This window comes from Crassostrea angulata, chromosome 2, assembly GCF_025612915.1.
Source record: "Crassostrea angulata isolate pt1a10 chromosome 2, ASM2561291v2, whole genome shotgun sequence".
Lineage (NCBI taxonomy): Eukaryota > Metazoa > Mollusca > Bivalvia > Ostreida > Ostreidae > Magallana > Magallana angulata.
In genome coordinates, this window is record NC_069112.1 from 53,820,984 (window position 1) to 53,842,681 (window position 21,698).

Sequence of the window (21,698 nt, forward strand, 5' to 3'; positions counted from 1 at the left end):
ACATATATACACTCTGCATGTATAGGAACTATTTCGCTTAAAGGCACTACTTTGTTGTCCTACCGATTTTAAAAATAGTTAGAGGGATATACTAATATGCATATCAATGAACATGATCATGAGAAGACATTTCATTTTCCACTTAGTGAATTCATTAATGTGTATTGTTTATGTTTCAAGGGTATACTTTATATGTTTTATCTACCTATAAAGTGTTTTGTTTACTTGCAATTAAAATGTCGTAACATCTTTTATTTTGGAAATTCGCGTTTTATAAATACATGTAGTCCTACATGTAAATCAGAACAGTACTAGCTCAAGGAAATGTAGACCCCGCTACAATTGTTTTATGCAGGTATCAAAGAATGTTTTTTTTTAACAGAAACGCCTATATCTCGCTAATTTATTAGATATTAAACGATATGTATTGTAATGTTTCAATGCAATACTTTTAATATGTTAGCTATGAATTGTTTTGTTTGCTTGCAATTAAAAAGTCGTAATATCGTTTATTTTGAAAATACACGTTTTAAAAGCACATGTAGTCCTAAATCAGAACAGCACTTAATATATGTATCTATTAATTGTTTGAAAAAAAAAATACAAGAAAAGATTCACAAATGCAAACCCCATTAACAACTTATAACATTCCCTGAAATGTTGTAACAGAAAAAGATTACGTCAGGTAAGTCTCTGAATACATGCTCTTTTCAGATAAAATGCATTAGGATGCCAATGTCTATTAGATAAGCTGACCGATATCTGAATAAATCTTTATAATTATACTAAATACTGGTCTTATTTTCATGTCCTCGCTATTTTTTCTGTTAAAAAATAAAGTTTCAAATTCAATTCACTTACGTTTTACAATAAATTTTTCTAAACACAACACATAGGAAATAGAATAAAAGATTGCCACCAGTGTGTTTTTCTTTTTTATTTGTATGATAAGTAGACATGTAATGATATTTTTTTTCAATCCGATGAAAACAAAGATCCCCGATCCGTTCCTTGATTTTCTATTGTAGCTACACGAGGATCTGAAGAAGGCCCACATAAGGTCACCTCCCGGTGAACTTGAATTTAGGAATATTCATGAGTTATTTTAGCCAATCAGAGCAAGTGTAAAAAACGATAATATTTGGTTACAAACACAATTGGGGTCGTATTACGAAGCGATGGCATATGTTCTCTAATCTTTCGGTATCAGCGAGCTAAAGACGGGGCATACGTTGATTTTATACGACCTCAGGGAATTCATAGATTGTTTTGGCATAACTTCTAAAACAAGTAACTGAGGGAATGGAACCTACGATTTCATTGGTCAAAACAAAGTTTATCAGGAGGTGACTACAAGCGGAGTTTGCTTAGATCCTCGTGTAGCGGCAATAGAAAAACAAGGAGCAGATCGAGGATATGATTTTTATCAGATTTCATTTTTTTCCTATTAACAACTCCCTTTTTAAACCAATTTATCCTACCTTAAACAAATGCAACGCTTTTTTCTTGCTATTATCATTTCTAGAAGGATACTAATGCTACATTTTTAACATGGTATCTATGAGCAAATTTTTAATTTGTTTTTTCAATTAGATTATAACAAATTTACAGTGTAACAATAAAATAGCACCACAAACACGTCGTTAAATAAGTATTATAATACAGCAAGATTGTTCCTCTTTGTACATCTGATGTACTAATATACTGAACTAGATAAACTGAACATATCTTTGTTAGCGGGTTAAATCACTACCTCAGTGGTTGTTTAAAACATATATATTTGACTGTCTGATTATCAAAAAGAATGGATATTTTCAATTAAAAACCCAACGTTATTTCCGACGAAATATAATTGATCAATCTAAATCTCGAAAATATTTACAGACGAATAGATCGTAATGCCCGTTTAAGTATAAATGATCATCTTATTTTATGAATAAACCACGTGTTACTTCAGAGCAGTTCATATTTTGCAGATATGAATCAGGAAGTTAGAAAGATTGAATGAGGTAGAATGTGCCTTACCAAAGGTTACCAAACTATCAATTATACAAAATATAATATTTCAAATAAAAATGTTTAAACTTCCGCTATCAAATGTCGGAATATTTCAAAAACTTTACTCTTTGTACAATGTATTTGAGAATGTTGAGTATATAATAAGCACTTACAAGGAAACATAATAATGAATACAAGCATTCGTGGGTTTGAACACTTCGAACATGTTTAATCTTATATAATTGTTTATTGAACTTTATACTCTTCTGAAAATTGGGTTTTTAACCCTGAAACTATAAAAAGCGAGTTTTTTAAATACCAGATTCCAATTATGGATTATGTTAATAAAGTTTAGTTGTTTTTTCTTATGCATATAAACCAACGACATGCAAACAGTGTTGTCTTCTAAAAATGATACATTTACACTTGAAAAATGGAATTCTTACTATAGCAAATTATATTTACTAAAGACGATTCTGCTTACGAATTGGCTTATAATCGGAACGCTTGGAAATGCAACTATTATTTTTGTTTACCAAAGAGGGTTGAAAAACAAAGGCCAAGGGCGCTTCTTCATACCGATCTTGGCAACTGTAGATTTAATGTGTGTTTCAGTAAGTGCTAAATTTAACATAGTTCAGATTACAAGACGTGTAGCATTTCCTGACTCGTGGATTTGCAAAGTGTTTTTCTACTCAATTCGGGTGATTTTGACTTATTATGACAGTGATTGCTATTAGCAGATTTCAACATATTTGCCATATCATAACATATCAAATTAAAACATTTCATTTGTTGATCGCCATTGCAGGTACCGGAATATTTAGTATGTTGTTTATATTCCAACTTTTTTTGCATTTGGAACTGTCGAAATTTACAAAGAAAACATTACTGGGTACAAGTGTAAGGAAATAGATAATGATGCCGTTGCATTGGATAAAGGAAGTTTGTATTTCATGGCAGTCGTTCATGGGACATGTATACTTCTCATAATCATATCATACTTTTCGATAGCAGTCTTTATCTTTAAAGCCAATTGCAGACGCAGACGAAATACTATGCACATAAATACCATTGAATCAGAAAACGGGGGAACTGTTTTAACAATGGTATCAGGTCAAAAAAATGTACTGATTTACATTAATGTTTTTCACTCTACAAGTGTGTATGCTGGTTGGTTATTGCAATAAAGAAAGAAGAGGCAGATCCTAATATCTGGGACAGAAAAAGTGACGATATTTCTAAAAATGTTCATTTGGCAATGAGATTGCTATACTTTACAAATGCTGTTATCAACCCTTTCTTATATGGATTTTTTGATCAAATAAACATGAACTAATTGCCGATCGAATTATAGTAGCAAACATACAAATGAAATTCGGGGTAGTGTTACACTTTTTGATTTTTTGTTAAGGTAAAAAGTGATCTATTTTTAACTTTCACGTGATACCAAGGTAAGGCAGCTTCAAAGATCGAGTCGATTCCGAAGAAAAATTATAATATCTTGGTGAACACATTCACCTGGTATTAATATTCCGCACTGTTTTCATAAAAATAAACAGTTTTTAAATTGGTCATAATTTTAACGGTCATTAAACTCGGAGTTGCCTTAACTTACCCGCGTACCTATTGTCTGATATTCAGAGCAATGTCGAGGACGAAAGCAAGAATTAAATGAAAGTCAGTACATTAACTCAGATTCCACCAGCTGGTGTGGTGCTTTCCACATTTGTCATTATGTCCGTATCCGTATGTTTGTCATTTAGGTGGTTACTAAATGCTAATGTTAATTGCACAAAAATAGCCATTTTACATGAACCTCGTATTGCATTATAGCAATTTCTGGTTTTGAGATTTTTGTCACACGTAATACATTTTAATCCAGTTTGTCTCAGTTCATTTGTGAAGCTAGGAAGCAACTTTTGAAACTCAATGTTGAAAATTTCATACTTTGTGACATTCAAGTTATTCTAGTTGTTAGGACTAAAAGTTTTAATAATTGCCAAAGGGTGTTATCACCATCAATTATGAAATAAATCCCGAAAAAGGAAAAAAAATGATTTTATCGGATTTTGTACACCCAATATCTATGAATACCAAAAATGGTGCATTTAAAAGTTATTAAAAGTTCAGGTAAAATTTAAAACTCTCATCCAGTTTTATTTTATATTTTCTTTTATTTTGTTCACACATACGCAGTTGGATTTTTTTTCAAAATATGTATTTATTCTAGTCTGTTAACCAATCTGTTAGTCTAATTAATAGCATCATAATTTTGTTCAAAGAAAAACTTAGCATATGTTCTTTGTAGGTTACAAATATAACAACTTTAATATGCATTTATAAACTAAACACAATATGTCTACATGAAATTACTGAGGCTGTTACATTTATTTTCTTGGGAAACAAAGATAAATCATTGAAATTTCACCGGAACGTACCACATGGGGCTTTTTATTTACGTGAAAATATTGAAGTTAATGCCATTATTTGTTTTTTTTCTGGTGTGCTAACAAACTTGCCTACATCCATTGACCCTGAAAAACCACAAACTCATCGCAACGTCAGTTTAACGTTTCTCATTTAACGATTCTATGTTTTAAACACCTTACATATGAACGGAAAACACGAACCATGTAGACATATGATAATTAAAGTAAATAGTAAGGCATATGAATAAAACTGTATTCTGACGTTATGTAAATAGTTTTATTGTTAGTTAAGCATTGTTATTTCGTTACAGGAAGCTTTTAGCACGTACAGGTAACTGCTTATATTGCTAACTGCTAAATCAAACCACAATCAAAAGGAAGGTTATATTTATATATACAACTGTTTTCATTCCATGGATAAATGATAACCCATATCGATGCTTTAAATCCTTCCAACAAGTTTAAACTTTTACAAGACATGCAATCATAAAGGTAAATGGAGTAATTTTATGGATGAACGATCCCCCTTTTTAAATGCTTTAAATTGATTTAACACGTATAATCTTAATATTTGGGCACAGATCGATAGTGAACAACGTAAATTTTACTTCCTCAATCACAGCAGTCGTAGTAATGCGTTTCATATTTTTGATTTATTTTTTGAAATTATTTAACGAGGCGAGAACTTACGGTAAGTACAAAACCATACTTGTGAATATTTTATGTATGGGTTAATCGTTTATGGTTGTGTGTTTAGATCCTTGGCGAAGGAAAGGGGTTTTATGTCTGTCTGTCTGTTTGTCTGTCTGTCTCTGTCTCTGTGTCTGTCTGTGTGTCTGTCTGGCTGTCTGTCTGTCTGTCTGTCTGTCTGTCTGTCTGTCTGTCTGTCTGTCTGTCTGTCTGTCTCTCTCTCTCTCTCTCTCTTTCTCTCTCTGTTATGATGTTACTATTCTCCTAAATGTTTATGGTCAATGGTCAGGAAAGTTTAAGCCCTCCCCTTCAATATTTTTGCTGCATCGCAATTTAATTATAGCATATATTCGATCATCATTACAAGAGACCCCTAAATTAATAGGCAAACATGTTGATTTTCTCCTTCCGTAATAGGTGATTTGTGTACGGGTTCGATGAATGAGTAAAATAATAGTTTTTTCTTCTGTTCATTTTTTTTCATTTCCTGAAACCAGTTTCTCTCTCTCTCTCTCTCTCTCTCTCTCTCTCTCTCTCTCTCTCATTATACAAATATAGTGTGTAGCGTTTAGACTTTTGTATATCTTATTTCTAAAACATTTAAAAATATAAATCCTTCCAACAAGTTTAAACTTTTACAAGACATGCAATCATAAAGGTAAATGGAGTAATTCTATGGATAAGTGACCCCCCTTTTTAAATGCTTTAAATTGGTTTAACACGAATAACCTAAATATTTGGGCACAGATCGATAGTGAACAACGTAAATTTACTTCCTCAATCACAGCAGTCGTAGTAATGAGTTTCATATTTTTGATTTATTTTTTTAAATTATTTAACGAGGCGAAAACTTCGGTAAGTACGAAATCATACTTGTGATTATTTATGTATGGGTTAAATCATTTAGGGTTGCGTGTTTAGATCCGGAAGTAGGGGGTTTTATGTTTTTCTGTCTGTTTGTCTGTCCCTGTCTGTCTCTGTCTCTCTCTCTGTTTGTCTCTGTCTGTCTCTGTCTCTGTCTGTCTGTCTGTCTGTCTGTCTGTCTCTCTCTGTCTCTGTCTGTCTGTCTGTCTGTCTGTCTGTCTGTCTCTCTCTCTCTCTCTCTCTCTCTCTCTCTCTCTCTCTCTCTCTCTCTCTCTCTCTCTCTCTGTTATGATGTTACTATTCTCATAAATGTTTATGGTCAATGGTCAGGGAAGTTTGAGTCCTCTCCTTCAATATTTTTGCTGCATCGCAATTTAATTATAGCATATATTCGATCATCATTACAAGAGACTCCTGGCAACATGTTTATTTTCTCCTTCCGTAATAGGTTATTTGTGAACGGGTTCGATGAATGAGTAAACAAATAGTTTTTTCTACTGTTTTTTTTATTTACTGAAACCAGTTCCTCTCTCTCTCTCTCTCTCTCTCTCTCTCTCTCTCTCTCTCTCTCTCTCATTATACAAATATAGTGTGTAGCGTTTGGCATTTTGTATATCTTATTTCTAAAACATTTAAATATAAATCAATTATTTAGCAATATTTTAAGAAAACTGTACAGCTACGCATATTTCAACATGTTACAACCTTCCTTGCTTTCTTGATGAAATTAATGATAATATTCACCGCTTAATATGTCATTGAATATGTTTGAAATTCATAAAGTCTTCTGCAGTAGGTGATATTTTGTTGAATTAAAACCTAAGATTTGGAATGTATTTTTAATATTTAATCAAAGAAAATCAACATATGAGCTAAAAACTCACACGCTATCGCCAAAGTGTACCTGTTTAGTCTAGCGGGCAGTTATACTTGGACAAGTGTACACAAAGAACACAGAACAAGCATGATTATATTTTGTGGATTCTTTGTTAATCGACTGTTTATTTTAGCGGATAAAACACAGCTTATGAGATGCAGAAAACAACAATCTCATCATTTAAACGATGGTTTGTCATACCATCAATAAGAAATGATTATGTGACCTTGCTGGTTGGTGGGGGGGGGGGGTTATTTTCCAAGCAATTACTAGCAAAATAAACATAATGACATGCACTTTTTTAATGATGAGATTCAATATGTTAAATTCAGAACTTTTATCTTATAGCTAGGAAAATTATCATAAAAAGCATATCATTTGAACAATATAATGTTGTTTTTGATGATTCATTCGGGATATGAAGGTAGCGACATTGCAGAAAAATATATAACCCGTGTTAGCCGGTTTTATAATGTTTTTTCTGCAATGAACGCCACCTTCATAACCCACATGAATAATTTCAGAAAGAATCTTTCTTTTAATTGATTAATGAATTGATGGTAAAGTAAGCAAAATTCTCTAAATTACTGTTAACGTACATAAGTACGTTAGCTAAATGAAACAGCCAAATCGTCTCCTGTGACACTTTGACTTTGAAATCATCATGATTATTTCGTGCAGTTCATGATTTTTCTTAGGTAATTGTAGGTATCGACCAATCGAAAAACAAGGCGTGTCAATTTCAGTCCTGTCACTTTTTTATCCGTTGCAGTCGCTGTATATTTCGACGAATCGATAAACTGGACGTGTAGATTTCAGTCTATCTGTTTCTAAAGAACTTTGAGTTAACTATAAGTTTCCGTAAGAAATAGAAGGACTAATACTTGATAGATGTAAGTATTATTTTGTGACCCTAACATTAAAAAACAATGGACGTTGATAAATAAAATATATTAAATAAAGTTAACGGCCTGTTGCATTCTTCTGTTAAGTCTGTAAACATAATGTTAATGCTTTGTTAAGTATAATCAAAATAAATATCGAAGACAATTATATACTTAAGATTAAAAAATCTATTTCTTTTTCAAATTAATGGTAGAGTGTCCTACAGTGGGGTACAGCATGGTCAGTGTCCTGTATACTACCCTACAGTGGGATACAGCGCTCGCCAGTGCCCTGTACAGTGCCGTACAGTGGGGTACAGTAAAAGTCAAGTAGGACTGTACAGTAGTGTACGATGGGGTACAATGCTGTTCATTAGAAATGTATTGTGGGGTACAATGGAAGTCAGTGAAATGTACAGTGAGGTAGAGTCAATGTATAGTAGATGTCAGGCAATATCAGTCAGTTTTGGGGAATATCATTTTGGGATTCAGTAGTGATGGAAAGATCCTTGGAAAGGGGGGGGGGTGTAAGTAATGCGTTGGAAGGGGTATTGTAATGGTATATCCTTGGAAAGAGATTTTAGGAATGGGTCCTTAGGAGGTTGTATGAGTATATACTTGGAAGGGGGTTGTATGAGTAGTTCTTCGGAAGAGGGGTTGTAGTGGTAAATTCTTGGAGGTGGAATAATTATTCAAATGAAGAACAATAATTATTTTTTTTAAACATTTTTTGTCATATTTTCGTAGCAGTTATGACTTCTTTTTTGTTTTTTGTTTTTTATACAAAGCTATGGACCTCTGTAGAACTTCAAATTTTACGATGGTCCATAAAGGATAGCGTTTACTGAGATTGAAAAAAAGTCAACTGATGATAATAAAAAACCGTCTATAGTGTGGTGTAGAGTTTTTATTGTAGTATTTTTTTCACTTGCAAAAAAGTAGGGCATTCACTTACCTCAGTTAATAGTCATTAAATATTTTTTTTAAGTTCATGAATGGCAGTGGCACTTAAGAGATACACAATTTTAGGCTTCCTTTGACAATGTTTATGAATATTCTAGACCGAATGTCCTCCATCAGTTTTCAAATCCCTACACATTTGTCATTCAATTTAACCAAAAAAAATGATGATAACACTAAGAGGTTTATCGTAATAAACTTACTATATTGACCTTGCTGGCATATCTGTTAATTTGAGGACAATAATCAAAGTTTGCGGTATTTTGTCTTTTATCGTTTTTAGCACCTTTTTCAAAATATTTGTAGTGCCTTTCGAATATCTTAATGAAATGAGAGAAACAAACCAACAGAAAATATGCAAAATTATATTGACTTACAAATAAAATCTTAACTTTAAATATTGTAAAACTGCCAAAAATATATCAGTTTTGCTAAAAGCCCAATATTATCTTTTTCATCATTCACTTTTAAACGCAACTAAAGATACTGAGGAAATGTTTTTCACTATAGAAAATAGAAAAATATATATTTCCATGGGTTCAGATTAAAAATAAACTTTAAACAGGTCCAATGGAATAATGTGTTTTTTTGTTTAATTTACTGAGTTTTTTTTTCTGTTTACAGTTATACATTAAACTTTGAACGGAAAACTTTTACAAACATAAATATTCTAAATTAAGAGATTGCCAGGTACAAACTGAAACATGCACGTTGAAGTGAGTCTTTATATTCTTTTATAAGTAGCGTGGAAGTCAAACTAATTGGTCATTCTACACACGAGACGTGTTTACTTTAGAGATGGAATTCCTTTTATAGTGAAACGTATTTACTAAACAAAATTAAAATTGCATTTGGAATTCTTATCGGACTTAAAGGCAATCCAGTTGTAACTTATATATACATGTACCACGGAGGATAAAAACCACCGGACATGGACGCTTTTTCATACCAATTTTGGCAACTATGAGCTTAATTTGTGTAAGCGTAAGTGCTACATATAGCATATAGCTTAGTGCAAATTACAAGACAAGTATCATTTCCAAGTTTGTGGATTTACAAATTATTAGTTAAATAAGACTGTCAATAACGAATTTTTTTTCCTTCCTTTAAATTGGCAACATTCGTTGTTTTGCATTTCATGGCTTTTAAAAAAATGTTTTTGGGAATTTTAACAAACTTTTTTACAAGGGGGGAATTTACGGTAACATTGCTTTAGATTGTTTCTTCTTTATGAAATTGATTTTATAAATTTAAATGGATACCAGTGAATCCTCCCTGTTTATTTATACAACATTTAGGTAATTGACCTACTAATTTGATAATAAAAAAGTAACACTACAATTAAAAATCTGTGACATACAACAATTTTTTTTTTTTTTTTTTTTTTTTTTTATCGAAGTGAACGTCATCCTTAAAATCCGCTTACCTATAAATTACTTTTTACACCTGTTCCTAATTCAGTTTTGTTATACTTTTAACGTTTCCGTTAACTTTGTAATATGACTATTTATTATAGAAAACATTGCCTTGAATAAACCTGCATCGCAGCAATATACTCAGTATACCTTTTATGGAACATTTGACGCGGCTCATGCTGTAGATGGATATAAATCTAATTTGGATGTTGAAGGAGGGCAGTGTACGTTATCCGACTATGGACGTTCATCATCAAAATGGCAGGTAGATCTGGAAGGGGTACTCAGTATCGACCACATCTCTATTCATTATGCAACGAACAATACTCTATGGGGTATGGATTTGAAAACACTTTAAATTCATAAAAAAATAAACGTACTCGATCATAAAATGCATTATGATAAATAGGTCAATACACAATTTTGCTTTTAATTATTTTTTTAAGAATGTAATCAAAGAGGCAAAACTCAGCACAACTTTAAAGGGCGAATGGAAATAGTTTAAATAAACTCTAGTAGTATTAACGATAAGATTTTTTTTAATCAGATACTAAGGGTGACACCTTGTCCACGTTTTTGGGATTTTCGCTCTACGTATCAAACACAACTACCAAGGAGGATTGGGTACTTTGTTTTAAGGACACATTCTACACAAGGGATACAATTCCTAACCCCCTTAACATATCATGTCGTCTGAGTGGGAGATACGTCATCTACTACAACAACAGAACACACTTTCCGCTACCTGCAGGATATAGTTATTACGCTTTCAATGAACTATGCGAAGTAGAAGTATATGGTGATTTAATTAATGTACTTTTATCAGCAATAGAAATATTTAATTGTGCATTTTTCTTAAGTTATTTTTTTTCTTACATGTATTCTGTTTTACTTGTATCTATGTTTTTAATAAGTGTTGTAACATAAGATACAATAGGGCATCACATAAAAATTGACAATATCAAATACTACACAAAATTAACTCTTGGATTTACAATGGCTTACATTAATTCTCTTGAAGAATAATACAATTTTATTTTATCAAGGAGCATTATATGAAGAAATATTTTCACTGTGTTACGTTTATTGTGACTTAAGTATAGAGTTTTTATTACACAGCTAAATACTTGTTTGCGAAAGACTCGTTCATACTTCTGTCATAGTAAATGTAACATTTTTTAAAATGTGAAGCACATGCACAGTCAAAGTTTATGAAATCCATAGTTCTAATTCTTACTTCATTTTAGATAAATATACTATAAGTTTTTCTTTCTTTTTTATTATTATTACTTATTGCCAAAAAATAATCATCCCTTTTCCTTCGATACTCTTATTTACAGGTTGTCTGAATGCAAGCTACGACGGAGATAACTGTTCTACATCTTGCCATCAGAACTGTTTGGATGGACGGTGTGACGTCATGGATGGAACATGTCTAGGCTGCATTCAAGGATACACAGGATCGACTTGTGACACAGGTTGTAATACAATTGTAATTATGATATATTTCTACGGAAAACACAACGTTTTTATGTATATGATATATTTAATAAATTGCTAATATTATAATTGCAAACAAACTTAATATAAATCATTTTGAATATTTAAGTTTTGATTTATTTCAAACTTAAAAGACGTGAAGTAATTTCACACGTATCTTATTATTGCTTAAACGCTTTAAAAAAATGTATACATTGTTGCATATGTAAGTGTGAAAGACTGTGAATTTGTGTCGCTGAAATAATACACTCAACGTTTTTACTCAGACTTTCAAAAATGCTTTTTGCATTCTTGAAATGTGTTGCTGCTTTTCATGTTTTAATATTTTCAACTTTTCAGCAGATCTTGAGTTTGAATACAGCATTTTTTTTTCAAAACTTGTAATACAAATATGTTTTTAAAATGATGTTGTGTACAGAAATCTGAATTATAAATTTGTCTTCCTGTATTTTGTTAATATGCAAAATAGTTATGATATTGTATTTGCAACCGTTTTAAACTTATCTTATCTTAAAGGTTTGATAACGTAAATGCAATCAATTTGTTTTGGAAAATCATGATTAATTTTTAGCAATTTAACTGTAAGTATGAATTTCTTAACTATCAACATTATTGTTATTGACAACACTTGAGTAATTCTGTTTCATATTTATGATATAAACAATGTTCTGATTTTTTTTTACCATAAAAGTGATCTGAATCTAAGATAAAAACATACTCTTTTCATTTTACTTTTAGTTTTTATAATACTTTCAAATAACAACTACTTGTTTTGGAAGTAGCGTGTGAAGTGTAGGTGTAACTGATATCAAGAATAGATAACACAAATAATGTTTATATTTTTCTTTCAATATAGATATAACTTCATTCTGATCTCAAAAAGGAAAAGAAACATGGTTGTTGCTGCCAAACAAAACTACACAGAGGGCTTTATATTTTAAAATCTAACGTGAGGAAGGATAATATCACCATGGAAAAAAATTCATTTGACCAGTAATTATATCGTCATCTTTTGTTGCATCATGTTTATGCACTTTTAAAAGCCTTTTTATATTTTATGCATATTTTTTTTTCATGTATGCAAAACAAATGATTTTGAATGTGAAGATAAGAATGTTCACAAAATCATGAAATTTTATATTTGAATTTTAAATGTTAAACAAACTTTAAAAACCAGCGCTTATCTCTCCAACATTCAATGTCAACACTCGATGAATTTTGTTCTGAATTCAGTACGATGACCAGCTGATTAGAAAATTTGGCGGGCTCGAATACTGGACAATTTTAAACAATCTTTATCGGCAACAGGACTGAAAATTAAACAATCAATATTCTAAACGTAATTGAATGAAGAAACATATACCTAAACTCACTTTCTAATTTTCTTATTTTATTAATTATCAGGGTTTAGACATTGTTATCATTTTGTTGAGTACAATAACGAAACACTAACACAGAAAATATCATAGTGTTTTTAATAAAACAGTACTTGTTCATATAAACACTGAAATATTTGATATTGTCATTCTGAATGCAAGCGTCTTGTATATTTATGGGACTACTATTTATCGTGTAACCGTCTTTATTTAAACATGGATTCCCGATTCAGATAATCTGAGTATTTTTTTTTTGGTGCAAATACAAACAGAAAATACAGTAAAACACGCTTATAACGAAATCCCAGGGATGGGCAATATTACTTCGTTATAAGCGTAATTCGTTATATCCGTCAAGTTTACAACATGAAATACAGACTTGGAAAATGAAATTCACTTCGCTGTAAGCGTCAATTCATTATAAGCGTGTTCGCTATAACCGTGTTTTGCTGTATTTTATTGTGTTGATAAAGCAACGTCAATATTAATAAATACTGAAATATAGAGACTTTAATATATACATGTGGCTTCTTGTATATTTATAAAGACTTGTTTTTTTTACTGAGTCCACAGATGCCGCTCTAACATTGTCGATAAGATTTTTATTTTTGTTGATGCATAAAAAGGACCGTTTTGTGATTAATGTTAGCACCGAATCTATGATTAATTGTTGTCAAATATAAATTAGAATTAATTTAATGAAAAATCACATTCAAATATTCGGAGTTGTAAAATTTTTATCAGCAGAAAGAAAAAGAGCAATATGTGGATAAACAATGGGATGAACAGGACAGCAAAGAAAACAGATATGAAATCACCTGCATATTTCCAAATGGTGGATACTACCTGGCAATGGACAATGGTGATTATCAGGAATCGTGGAACCATAATCAACCTTCACTTTATGATTGATAGTCAAATGGATTTTATATTCTTCCTCCTTCAAAAATTACTCTGGTTAGATTGATTTGATTGATAGTCGAATGACAAACCAATGATATAATTTAAAATGTGAGTGATGATTGTCATTTTAAAAAAAATGCAAACTATCTGTGCCCTTGTTTTTAACGTCTGAAGCTTGTGAATCTTATATGTATATGAATTTAATGATATTAAAAAAAATTTTAATGTGGATGTGTTCTTACTTAATGTGATAACATACTAAAATAAATCATATTCTATTGTTTTTGAATTGCACATCTACTGCCGTAATATTATACGCATTCTTGATTATACGATTGGACAATCTGAATGAAAACAAATATCGATCAAAAAAGTATTAAATGGAAAATAAATTCAAAAAAGACAGTTAAGTGTAAACCACCATTACGATTAAACAATATTTTAAGTGATGATACATTTAAGGAAATAACCCCTTGTTTTTATAAAATAAGGAAACGTATTTTTTCCTGATACAGGAGAACAAAATGGAGGAAAGTATGATCCCCCCTCCTAATGGAACGCTGATAGTTAATTAGAATGTATTACAGCTTATATGAAAGTATGAGTTGTTAATCTAAGGACATAGTGTGTTTACATGATCAAAGTATAGAAACAACGTTCATTTCCCCAATATTGATGTGGTAATTGTTGAGATGATGTTTAACATTTAAGGAAATAGAAGTATATTTCAAAAGTACATATACAGGTTAAATAATCCTTGAACAGGTCCAACCCAGCACGCTTGATTTTCAGACTTTACACTTCATCGACCCCCCCCCCCCCTCAAATTTAGTTGATTTGGCATTCATACATATATGTATAAATTATAGTTACAGGATTGAAAGTTCAAAATGTTGTAAGTATCGTCTAACCGTTTTCATTCACGCTTAGATGCAATTCATATGAAAGTCTTTGTTCATTCTTCAAGAAGCATGATTTCACTTGGCAGCTGGAATACTTATTATACTGAACTGTTTTTACCAACCACAATCCTTGTTGTTTTTGGATTTATTGTCGGAGTCATTGGCAACGTAACTGTTATTTTTGTATACCAAAAAGGATTAAAAAACAAAGGAAACGGTCGTTTTTTCATAGCAATCTTGGCAACTGTAGACTTAATGTGTGTTTCATTTAGTGCTGTGTATCATATACTAAAACTTACACATTTCGTAACATTCCCAAATTCTTGGGTATGTAAATTTTTCTATTATTCAATTCGAGTAATTATTACTCACTCAATAATGATAATAATAGCGATCGCAGTAACCAGATTTCATCAAATTTGCCAGATCATGAAATGTCAAATTACGACTTCACGATTACGGATTTTCATTATTTGTACCGGGATACTTTCTTTAATCTCATATATTCCCACACTTTTTTGTTTTTGGAACTGTTGAAGTTTACAAAGACAACATCATAGGGTACATGTGCAAGGAAATTAATAACGCAGCCCGAGCGCTGGATAAAGGAAATTTGATTTTCATTGCAGTTTTACATGGAACGTGTATGTTTATCATTACTGTGTCTTACGTTTTAATAGCAATTAACATCCTTAAGAAACACCGTTGACAAAATACATCAAACATAGTAACAACTGAAACGGAAGTTGGAGCAAATTTTAAGCAATTAAGTGCTAAAAAGATTCGAAGACAAAACTCTTCATGGTCGCACCGTTTCACGTTGATGTTTTTCACTTTACAAGTGTTTTTACTGATGACTTTGATACCCCCTTTTATTATTATCAAGAAGGAAATGGCTGATCCTCATTTTTGGGAAAGAAAGCGTACAAATCTACTGAACAATGTTTATATGGCGATGCGCGTTCTTTATTTTGCAAATGCAATCGTTAATCCATTTATATATGGGTTCTTTGACCATGCTTTCAGAAGAAAACTTTGTGAATATGTTTGTAAAAAAGGATAGCTAGCCTTGCCCAAAGTGTATAAAATGTACATATTTTTGAATAAAATTGAAGGCTTAAAATATATCTGCTTGACACGTTACTCTGATCTAACATATTTTTTTTTATTTTAAGGGGACATTCAAATATATAGCTCAAGTCACATTTACATGTTTTATTTACATTTACGTTTTATTGAGTTGCCTATACGATCTACTCAAATTATTTTTAAAACTTATTTGTGACAGTTGGGTTGCTATAGTTTTTACTATGATCTATAATACAGATATGAGTCATGTTTAAAATGCACGAAGGTTGAAATTAAAAAAAAGTTAAGCCATTTCTAAATTCAATTTTGCTCTTAAGTCCTGTTATCATGTTCAACAATAGCATACATCTTGAACATTAAAGATAAAGACAAATGTCATCATTAAAAAAAAAAGTATTAAATCCAACATTTTCCTGCTACAAAATGTAATATCATTCATCTCTAACCTATTATGAACTCAATGTAATTTCTATGGAGACCTTTAAATAGCTTTTGAAACAAAGATATACTAATTTAAAAACCATTATTTGGGTTTACCTACTGTTCAAAGAGACATGTTTGATGTAGAAGGTAGAATAAGGATGAAGAAATTAAATGTCCCTTTCGCATCCCTCTGATCTTTTTTTTTAGAACAAATATCAAAGAAATGAGTACAACTTTATGTTTAACGTATTCACAAAATCATTCTATAGATTAAAGCAGAAGGTTTTAATAATATAAAAAAATTAATTGTTTCTAAAAGATTATACTGATTTGTTATGTGTATGCTCTGGAAAAAAAGTGGACTTATATAGGACTTTAGATATCAAGCACATGGAATTTGTACACCAGGCACTCTAAAAAAACATTACATGTTGGATAAAAACAATCAAAATAAATATGATTTAATAGTAAAACCACTGTTTGAAAATTGTGTTTCTTTTATTTATAAAATGTAGTTGCCAGGTTATAAATATCATTGATGTGCCTCTCTCTTTATAGATAATAGGCGTCTAAAAATACGGTACATGTATGACGTCTAATCAGTGTATTGCGATCGGTCATTTGTTTCTTTTTATCGCTTTTTGAGTTATATGACTTTGCAGAGGTAACCTTTTAATGTATTTCAATGTGTCTGTACTGATAACAATATTAACAGATTACTTTAATGTTAAGCCTTATTAATGAATTGGTGTTGCGCGTAGCACATTGTAAACAAAGTTTTATCAGCTATTTTTGGCTCTGATGTGTCAATCACAACGAAACTTATTAAATTCGATTTTTATCACTCCATCAAACATTTTCAAATCATAAAACGCGAAATATTGTCCATCAAAAAGTGTAAATGATGTAATTAAAGCGGGATGTACGAATACTAACCATAACAAAACAATATGGATGTATCTGGAGTTGGTGTAGCTACTGAGATTGAATATATTAAATACAAATAGAATGTTGAAATCGGAACTGGCTAAATAAAAAATACAGGGAAAATACATGCAATGGCTTGTTTTATTCTTCACTTTGCCGCAAGATTAGTTAAATCAGTCAGATTGATCGGTAAAAAATGCAACGGGGTATAAACATGAATCAAAGTTATATGATTGTGGACGAAATAGCTTGTATATTGAAAACAATAGTATGTATGTGCGACATTTGAAAACGAAGTGACAGTGAGGTGTACATATTCGATATGCCGTATGGGAAACACTTAAGGGCTGGATGCACTACCAATTGTAACATATGGAACGCTTTATTCTGACGGCCGACTATTTACGTGTTTTAAATTCAAACATTATCGTTTAACAATTCTAACAACCGTGTTACGTGTATATATGTTTATAATAAATTTTTATTTTATATATTCTTGGAACTTGCAGCCTCCACGTCATTGTTGTTCGTCGTCTCAATCAAACAAGATCGTGAAAAGACAATCCATTTTTAATTAAGCGAATTGATTAATGTGTATTGTTTATGTTTCAACGTTGTATTTTTAATACTTTATATATACCTATGAAGTGTTTTGTTTGTGAAAACACACGTTTTAAAAACACATATAGTCCTAGATTAGAACAGTACTAGTTAAAAGAAAAGTAGATCTGGCTATAATTTTATTTATACAGATTTCACATTCTTTTTTAACAGAAAACGTACAACTTAATACATGTATTTATTTATTGTGTAAAAAAAATACAATAAAAAATTCACAAACGCAAACCACATTAACAACTTATAACAATCCCTGAAATATTATAACAGAAAAAGATTACGTCAGGTAAATCTCTGAACGCATGCTCTTTTCAGATAAAATGCATTATGTTGCCAAGGTCTATTAAATAAACTGCCAAATATCTGAATACATCTTTATATTTACACTAAATACTGGTCTTATTTTCATGTCCTCGCTGTTTTTTTTATTTTCTAGAAAATAAACTTTCAAAGTCGATTCACTTATCTTTTAGAATAATTTTCCTTAACCCGACATAAACATTGGAATAAAGGATTGCCACTAGTATGGTTTTCTTTTTGATTTGTATGATAATATACATGTAATAAAACATTTTTTTTCAATCTAATTAAAATCATATCCTCCATCCGCTCCTGATTTTCTATTGTCGCAACCCAAGCATCTGAAGAAAACCTGCTTAAGGTCATCAATAGGTGAACATGAATGTAAGAATATTACTGAGTTTTTTTTAGCCAATCAGAGCACGTAAACAAACAGTGATATTTGGTTATAAACAAAATAGAAGTCGTATGATGATGCGATGGCATTCGTACTTAAATTTGTTGGTGTCAGCGAGCTAAAGACGGGGCATAAGTTGATTTTAGTTGATTTTATACGACCTCGGGGAGTCCAAAGAATGTTTTGGCATAACTTCCAAGAAAAGGGAAACATTATAATGGATGTATGATTTCGTGGGTTTCAACACTTTGAACATGTTTAATCTAATATAATTGTTTATTGAACTTTATACTCTTCTGAAAATTGGGTTTTTAACCCAGAAACTATAAAAAGCGAATTTTCCAAATACAAGATTGTAAATTATGGACGTTGTCAATATCGCTTTATTGTTTTTACTTATACAACGACATGAAAACAGGCGCACTTTCTTCGAAAAATGATACTTTTTCACTTGAAAAATGGAATTCTTACTACAGCAAATTATATTTACCAAACACCGTTCTTCTTACTATATGGCTTATCATCGGAACGCTTGGAAATGCAACTGTAATTTTCGTTTACCAAAAAGGGTTGAAAAACAAAGGGCATGGGCGCTTTTTCATACCGATCTTGGCAACTGTAGATTTGATGTGTGTTTCAGTAAGTGCTACATTTAACATAGTCCAGATTACGGGACGTGTCACATTTCCTGACTCGTGGATTTGCAAAATGTTTTTTTACTCAATTCGGGTGATTTTGACTCATTCAATGCTTATTATGACAGTGATCGCTATTAGCAGATTTCAACATATTTGCCATATCATAAAGTATCAAATTAAAACATTTCATTTGTGGATCGCCATTGCAGGTACCGGAATATTTAGTATGTTGTCTTATATTCCAACTTTTTTTGCATTTGGAACTGTCGAAGTTTACAAAGAAAACATTACTGGGTACAAGTGTAAGGAAATAGATAATGATGCCATTGCATTGGATAAAGGAAGTTTGTATTTCATGGCAGTCGTTCATGGGACAAGTATACTTCTCATAATTATATCATACTTTTCGATAGCAGTCTTTATCTTTAAAGCATACTGCAGACGCAGACGACATACTATGAATATAAATACCATTGAATCGGAAAACGGGGGAAATGGTTTAACAATGCGATCAGGTCCAAAAAATAAACAAATGAAGACACCTTTATGGTCGTACCGATTTACATTAATGTTTTTCACTCTACAAGTGTGTATGCTGGTTGGCTATATACCTCATGTTATTGCAATAAAGAAAGAAGAAGCAGATCCTAATTTCTGGGACAGGAAAAGTGACGATATTTCTAAAAATGTTCATTTGGCAATGAGATTGCTATACTTTACAAATGCTGTTATCAACCCTTTCTTATATGGATTTTTTGATCCCGCATTTCGAAGAAAACTTGTATATCTGATTTGCAACAGAAAACGTACTGGGTTTGCTTAAACTATACGCAAAAAGAAGTTTCTTTTTTTAAAGTATGTCAGAAATTAATGGAAAGAAATATTGTTTTTTATGCAACGTCAGCTTTTAATCAAGTTGATTGATTACGAATATGTTTCAACCAAATCAGATCCAGATTAAGGTATCACACATACAATTGACAAAAATATGATGCCTTGAAAGGTTAATATTCTATATATTTATTTTATGTATGAGTATGTAGTTAACAAAAAATGAATTCATCCATATATTTTATGGATTAGTAATATTATATAGCTGAAAATTATTCAAGGTTAAATTCAATTTTTTACTTACGAACACATATGTATACCTGATTACTATCAAACAAAATAATATATATAAATGCCACCATTTCTTTCATTTGATTTTTTTAAATAATAAAGTTAGGAAATAATTGTTTCATTCTATTGTTTTTTTTTTAATTTTCTTTCATTTTCCCGCAATTTTACAATGACCATGACGAGGTCATGTGATTTTAAACCCCCTCTCAATTTTAAACAGAGAATGCCATTAAATAATATTTACAATTGTCCTGGTAATTTTAGACTTAGGTTGATAAGTGAAATAAAGAGTTACGGGTCACGTTGTGACAAGTGTTTGAGTGTATGAGTGGTGTACAAGTAGGACGAGAGTCCGTTCTAGCCTACTTACATTCAATGTAATGCGAAAAGAATGGATTATAAAAAAACCCCAGTAATATCATATGTAATCGCTGTGTCTAGACATGCGTTAGTTCATCTGTGAATACCTCATTAAAATATTATTGTTTGTTCATCCTTAGGAAAACCTGGGAGCTAATTTACATTAAAAAACAAGATAAACATTTGTGTCGTGTATCAAAACGCTGGGCAATGTTGTTATTTTGGAATTTATAATTAGCATTAAGGTTTAATCTGTATTCATTTACTGATCACATTTTATTAAATTTTCATAGAATAAATACATTTTTAGTACAGGAAGCTCAGTATTCATAAAAGACTGTCACATTATGTACAACATATGACTTAAAGACTATTTACAGAAGTTTAGTCTTTAAGGGACAAAAAAATATATCATAAAAAGTCCAGTAACAAAATTGTTAATAAACACAAAATGACAAAGTTAAAGGCAAATATCGATATTGTTATTTTGCTATATTTGCTATATTTCTTTAAAGAAGACATGATATGATATGGTATGATCTTGACTGTTCCACAACACTATATTGTCATACATTGGATATAATTTCTGGTTTTCTTAGCGTTTGCACGATGTTTCGAATTGTTCTATGTTGATGATGAAAAAATGTGTCACTTATATGAGTATAGCAGAGGCAAATTACCCCCCCCCCCCGCCCCCAGCGCCCCCCCCCCCCCAAAAAAAAAACTGTTTATATTTTTGCCTAATATTTAGATCATTGCTGAGAACAAAAGCAACTGTTAAATAAAAGTCAGTACATTAACTCATATAGCAACAGCGGATCTGATGCTTTCCACATTTGCCTTTCTGTCTGTTTGAATTGATCCTTATTTAGCCTGTTACTTAACACGAATGAAAATTGCAAAATGTAGCCATTTTACATAAAGCACGTTTTGCATTATGACAATTTCTGGTTTTGAAGTTTTGCTTGCGGGAAACATATTTCAATCTGGTTTGTCTTATTTTATTAGAGAAGGTAAGAAGCA

General features: G+C 31.2%; 2 protein-coding genes and 1 pseudogene across 3 annotated transcripts; all 3 read left to right on the forward strand.

Moving 5' to 3' along the window:
- Nucleotides 1-2,384: 2,384 nt before the first annotated feature.
- Nucleotides 2,385-4,752, forward strand: LOC128174498 (uncharacterized; annotated as a pseudogene).
- Nucleotides 4,753-4,764: 12 nt separating this feature from the next.
- LOC128170543 (uncharacterized) lies at nt 4,765-14,111 on the forward strand. Of its 2 annotated transcripts, XR_008241852.1 has the most exons (5): nt 4,765-5,121; nt 10,222-10,455; nt 10,668-10,919; nt 11,461-12,613; nt 13,741-14,111. XR_008241852.1 is itself a non-coding variant. In XM_052836327.1 (4 exons), exons 1-4 carry the CDS (start codon nt 5,064-5,066, stop codon nt 11,679-11,681), a joined length of 765 nt encoding a protein of 254 aa, XP_052692287.1. In that variant the 5' UTR covers nt 4,765-5,063; the 3' UTR covers nt 11,682-13,549. The 2 variants fall into 2 exon arrangements, 1 of the variants encoding a protein (XP_052692287.1); XM_052836327.1 differs by lacking the exon at nt 13,741-14,111 and having other exon boundaries at nt 11,461-13,549.
- A 4,852-nt stretch (nt 14,112-18,963) lies between these two features.
- LOC128170533 (substance-K receptor-like) lies at nt 18,964-20,076 on the forward strand. Its single transcript, XM_052836318.1, has one exon. The coding sequence runs from the start codon at nt 18,964-18,966 to the stop codon at nt 20,014-20,016; it is 1,053 nt and encodes a 350-aa protein (XP_052692278.1). The 3' UTR covers nt 20,017-20,076.
- Nucleotides 20,077-21,698: the final 1,622 nt, after the last annotated feature.

Coding starts and splice junctions, on each gene's coding strand:
- LOC128170533 (XM_052836318.1), top strand. CDS start 18,964: ATGAAAACAGGCGCACTTTCTTCGAAAAATGATACTTTTTCACTTGAA.
- LOC128170543 (XM_052836327.1), top strand. CDS start 5,064: ATGCGTTTCATATTTTTGATTTATTTTTTGAAATTATTTAACGAGGCG. Junction 10,456..10,667: donor AACGAACAATACTCTATGGG/GTATGGATTTGA, acceptor TTTTTTAATCAG/ATACTAAGGGTGACACCTTG. Junction 10,920..11,460: donor ATGCGAAGTAGAAGTATATG/GTGATTTAATTA, acceptor TCTTATTTACAG/GTTGTCTGAATGCAAGCTAC.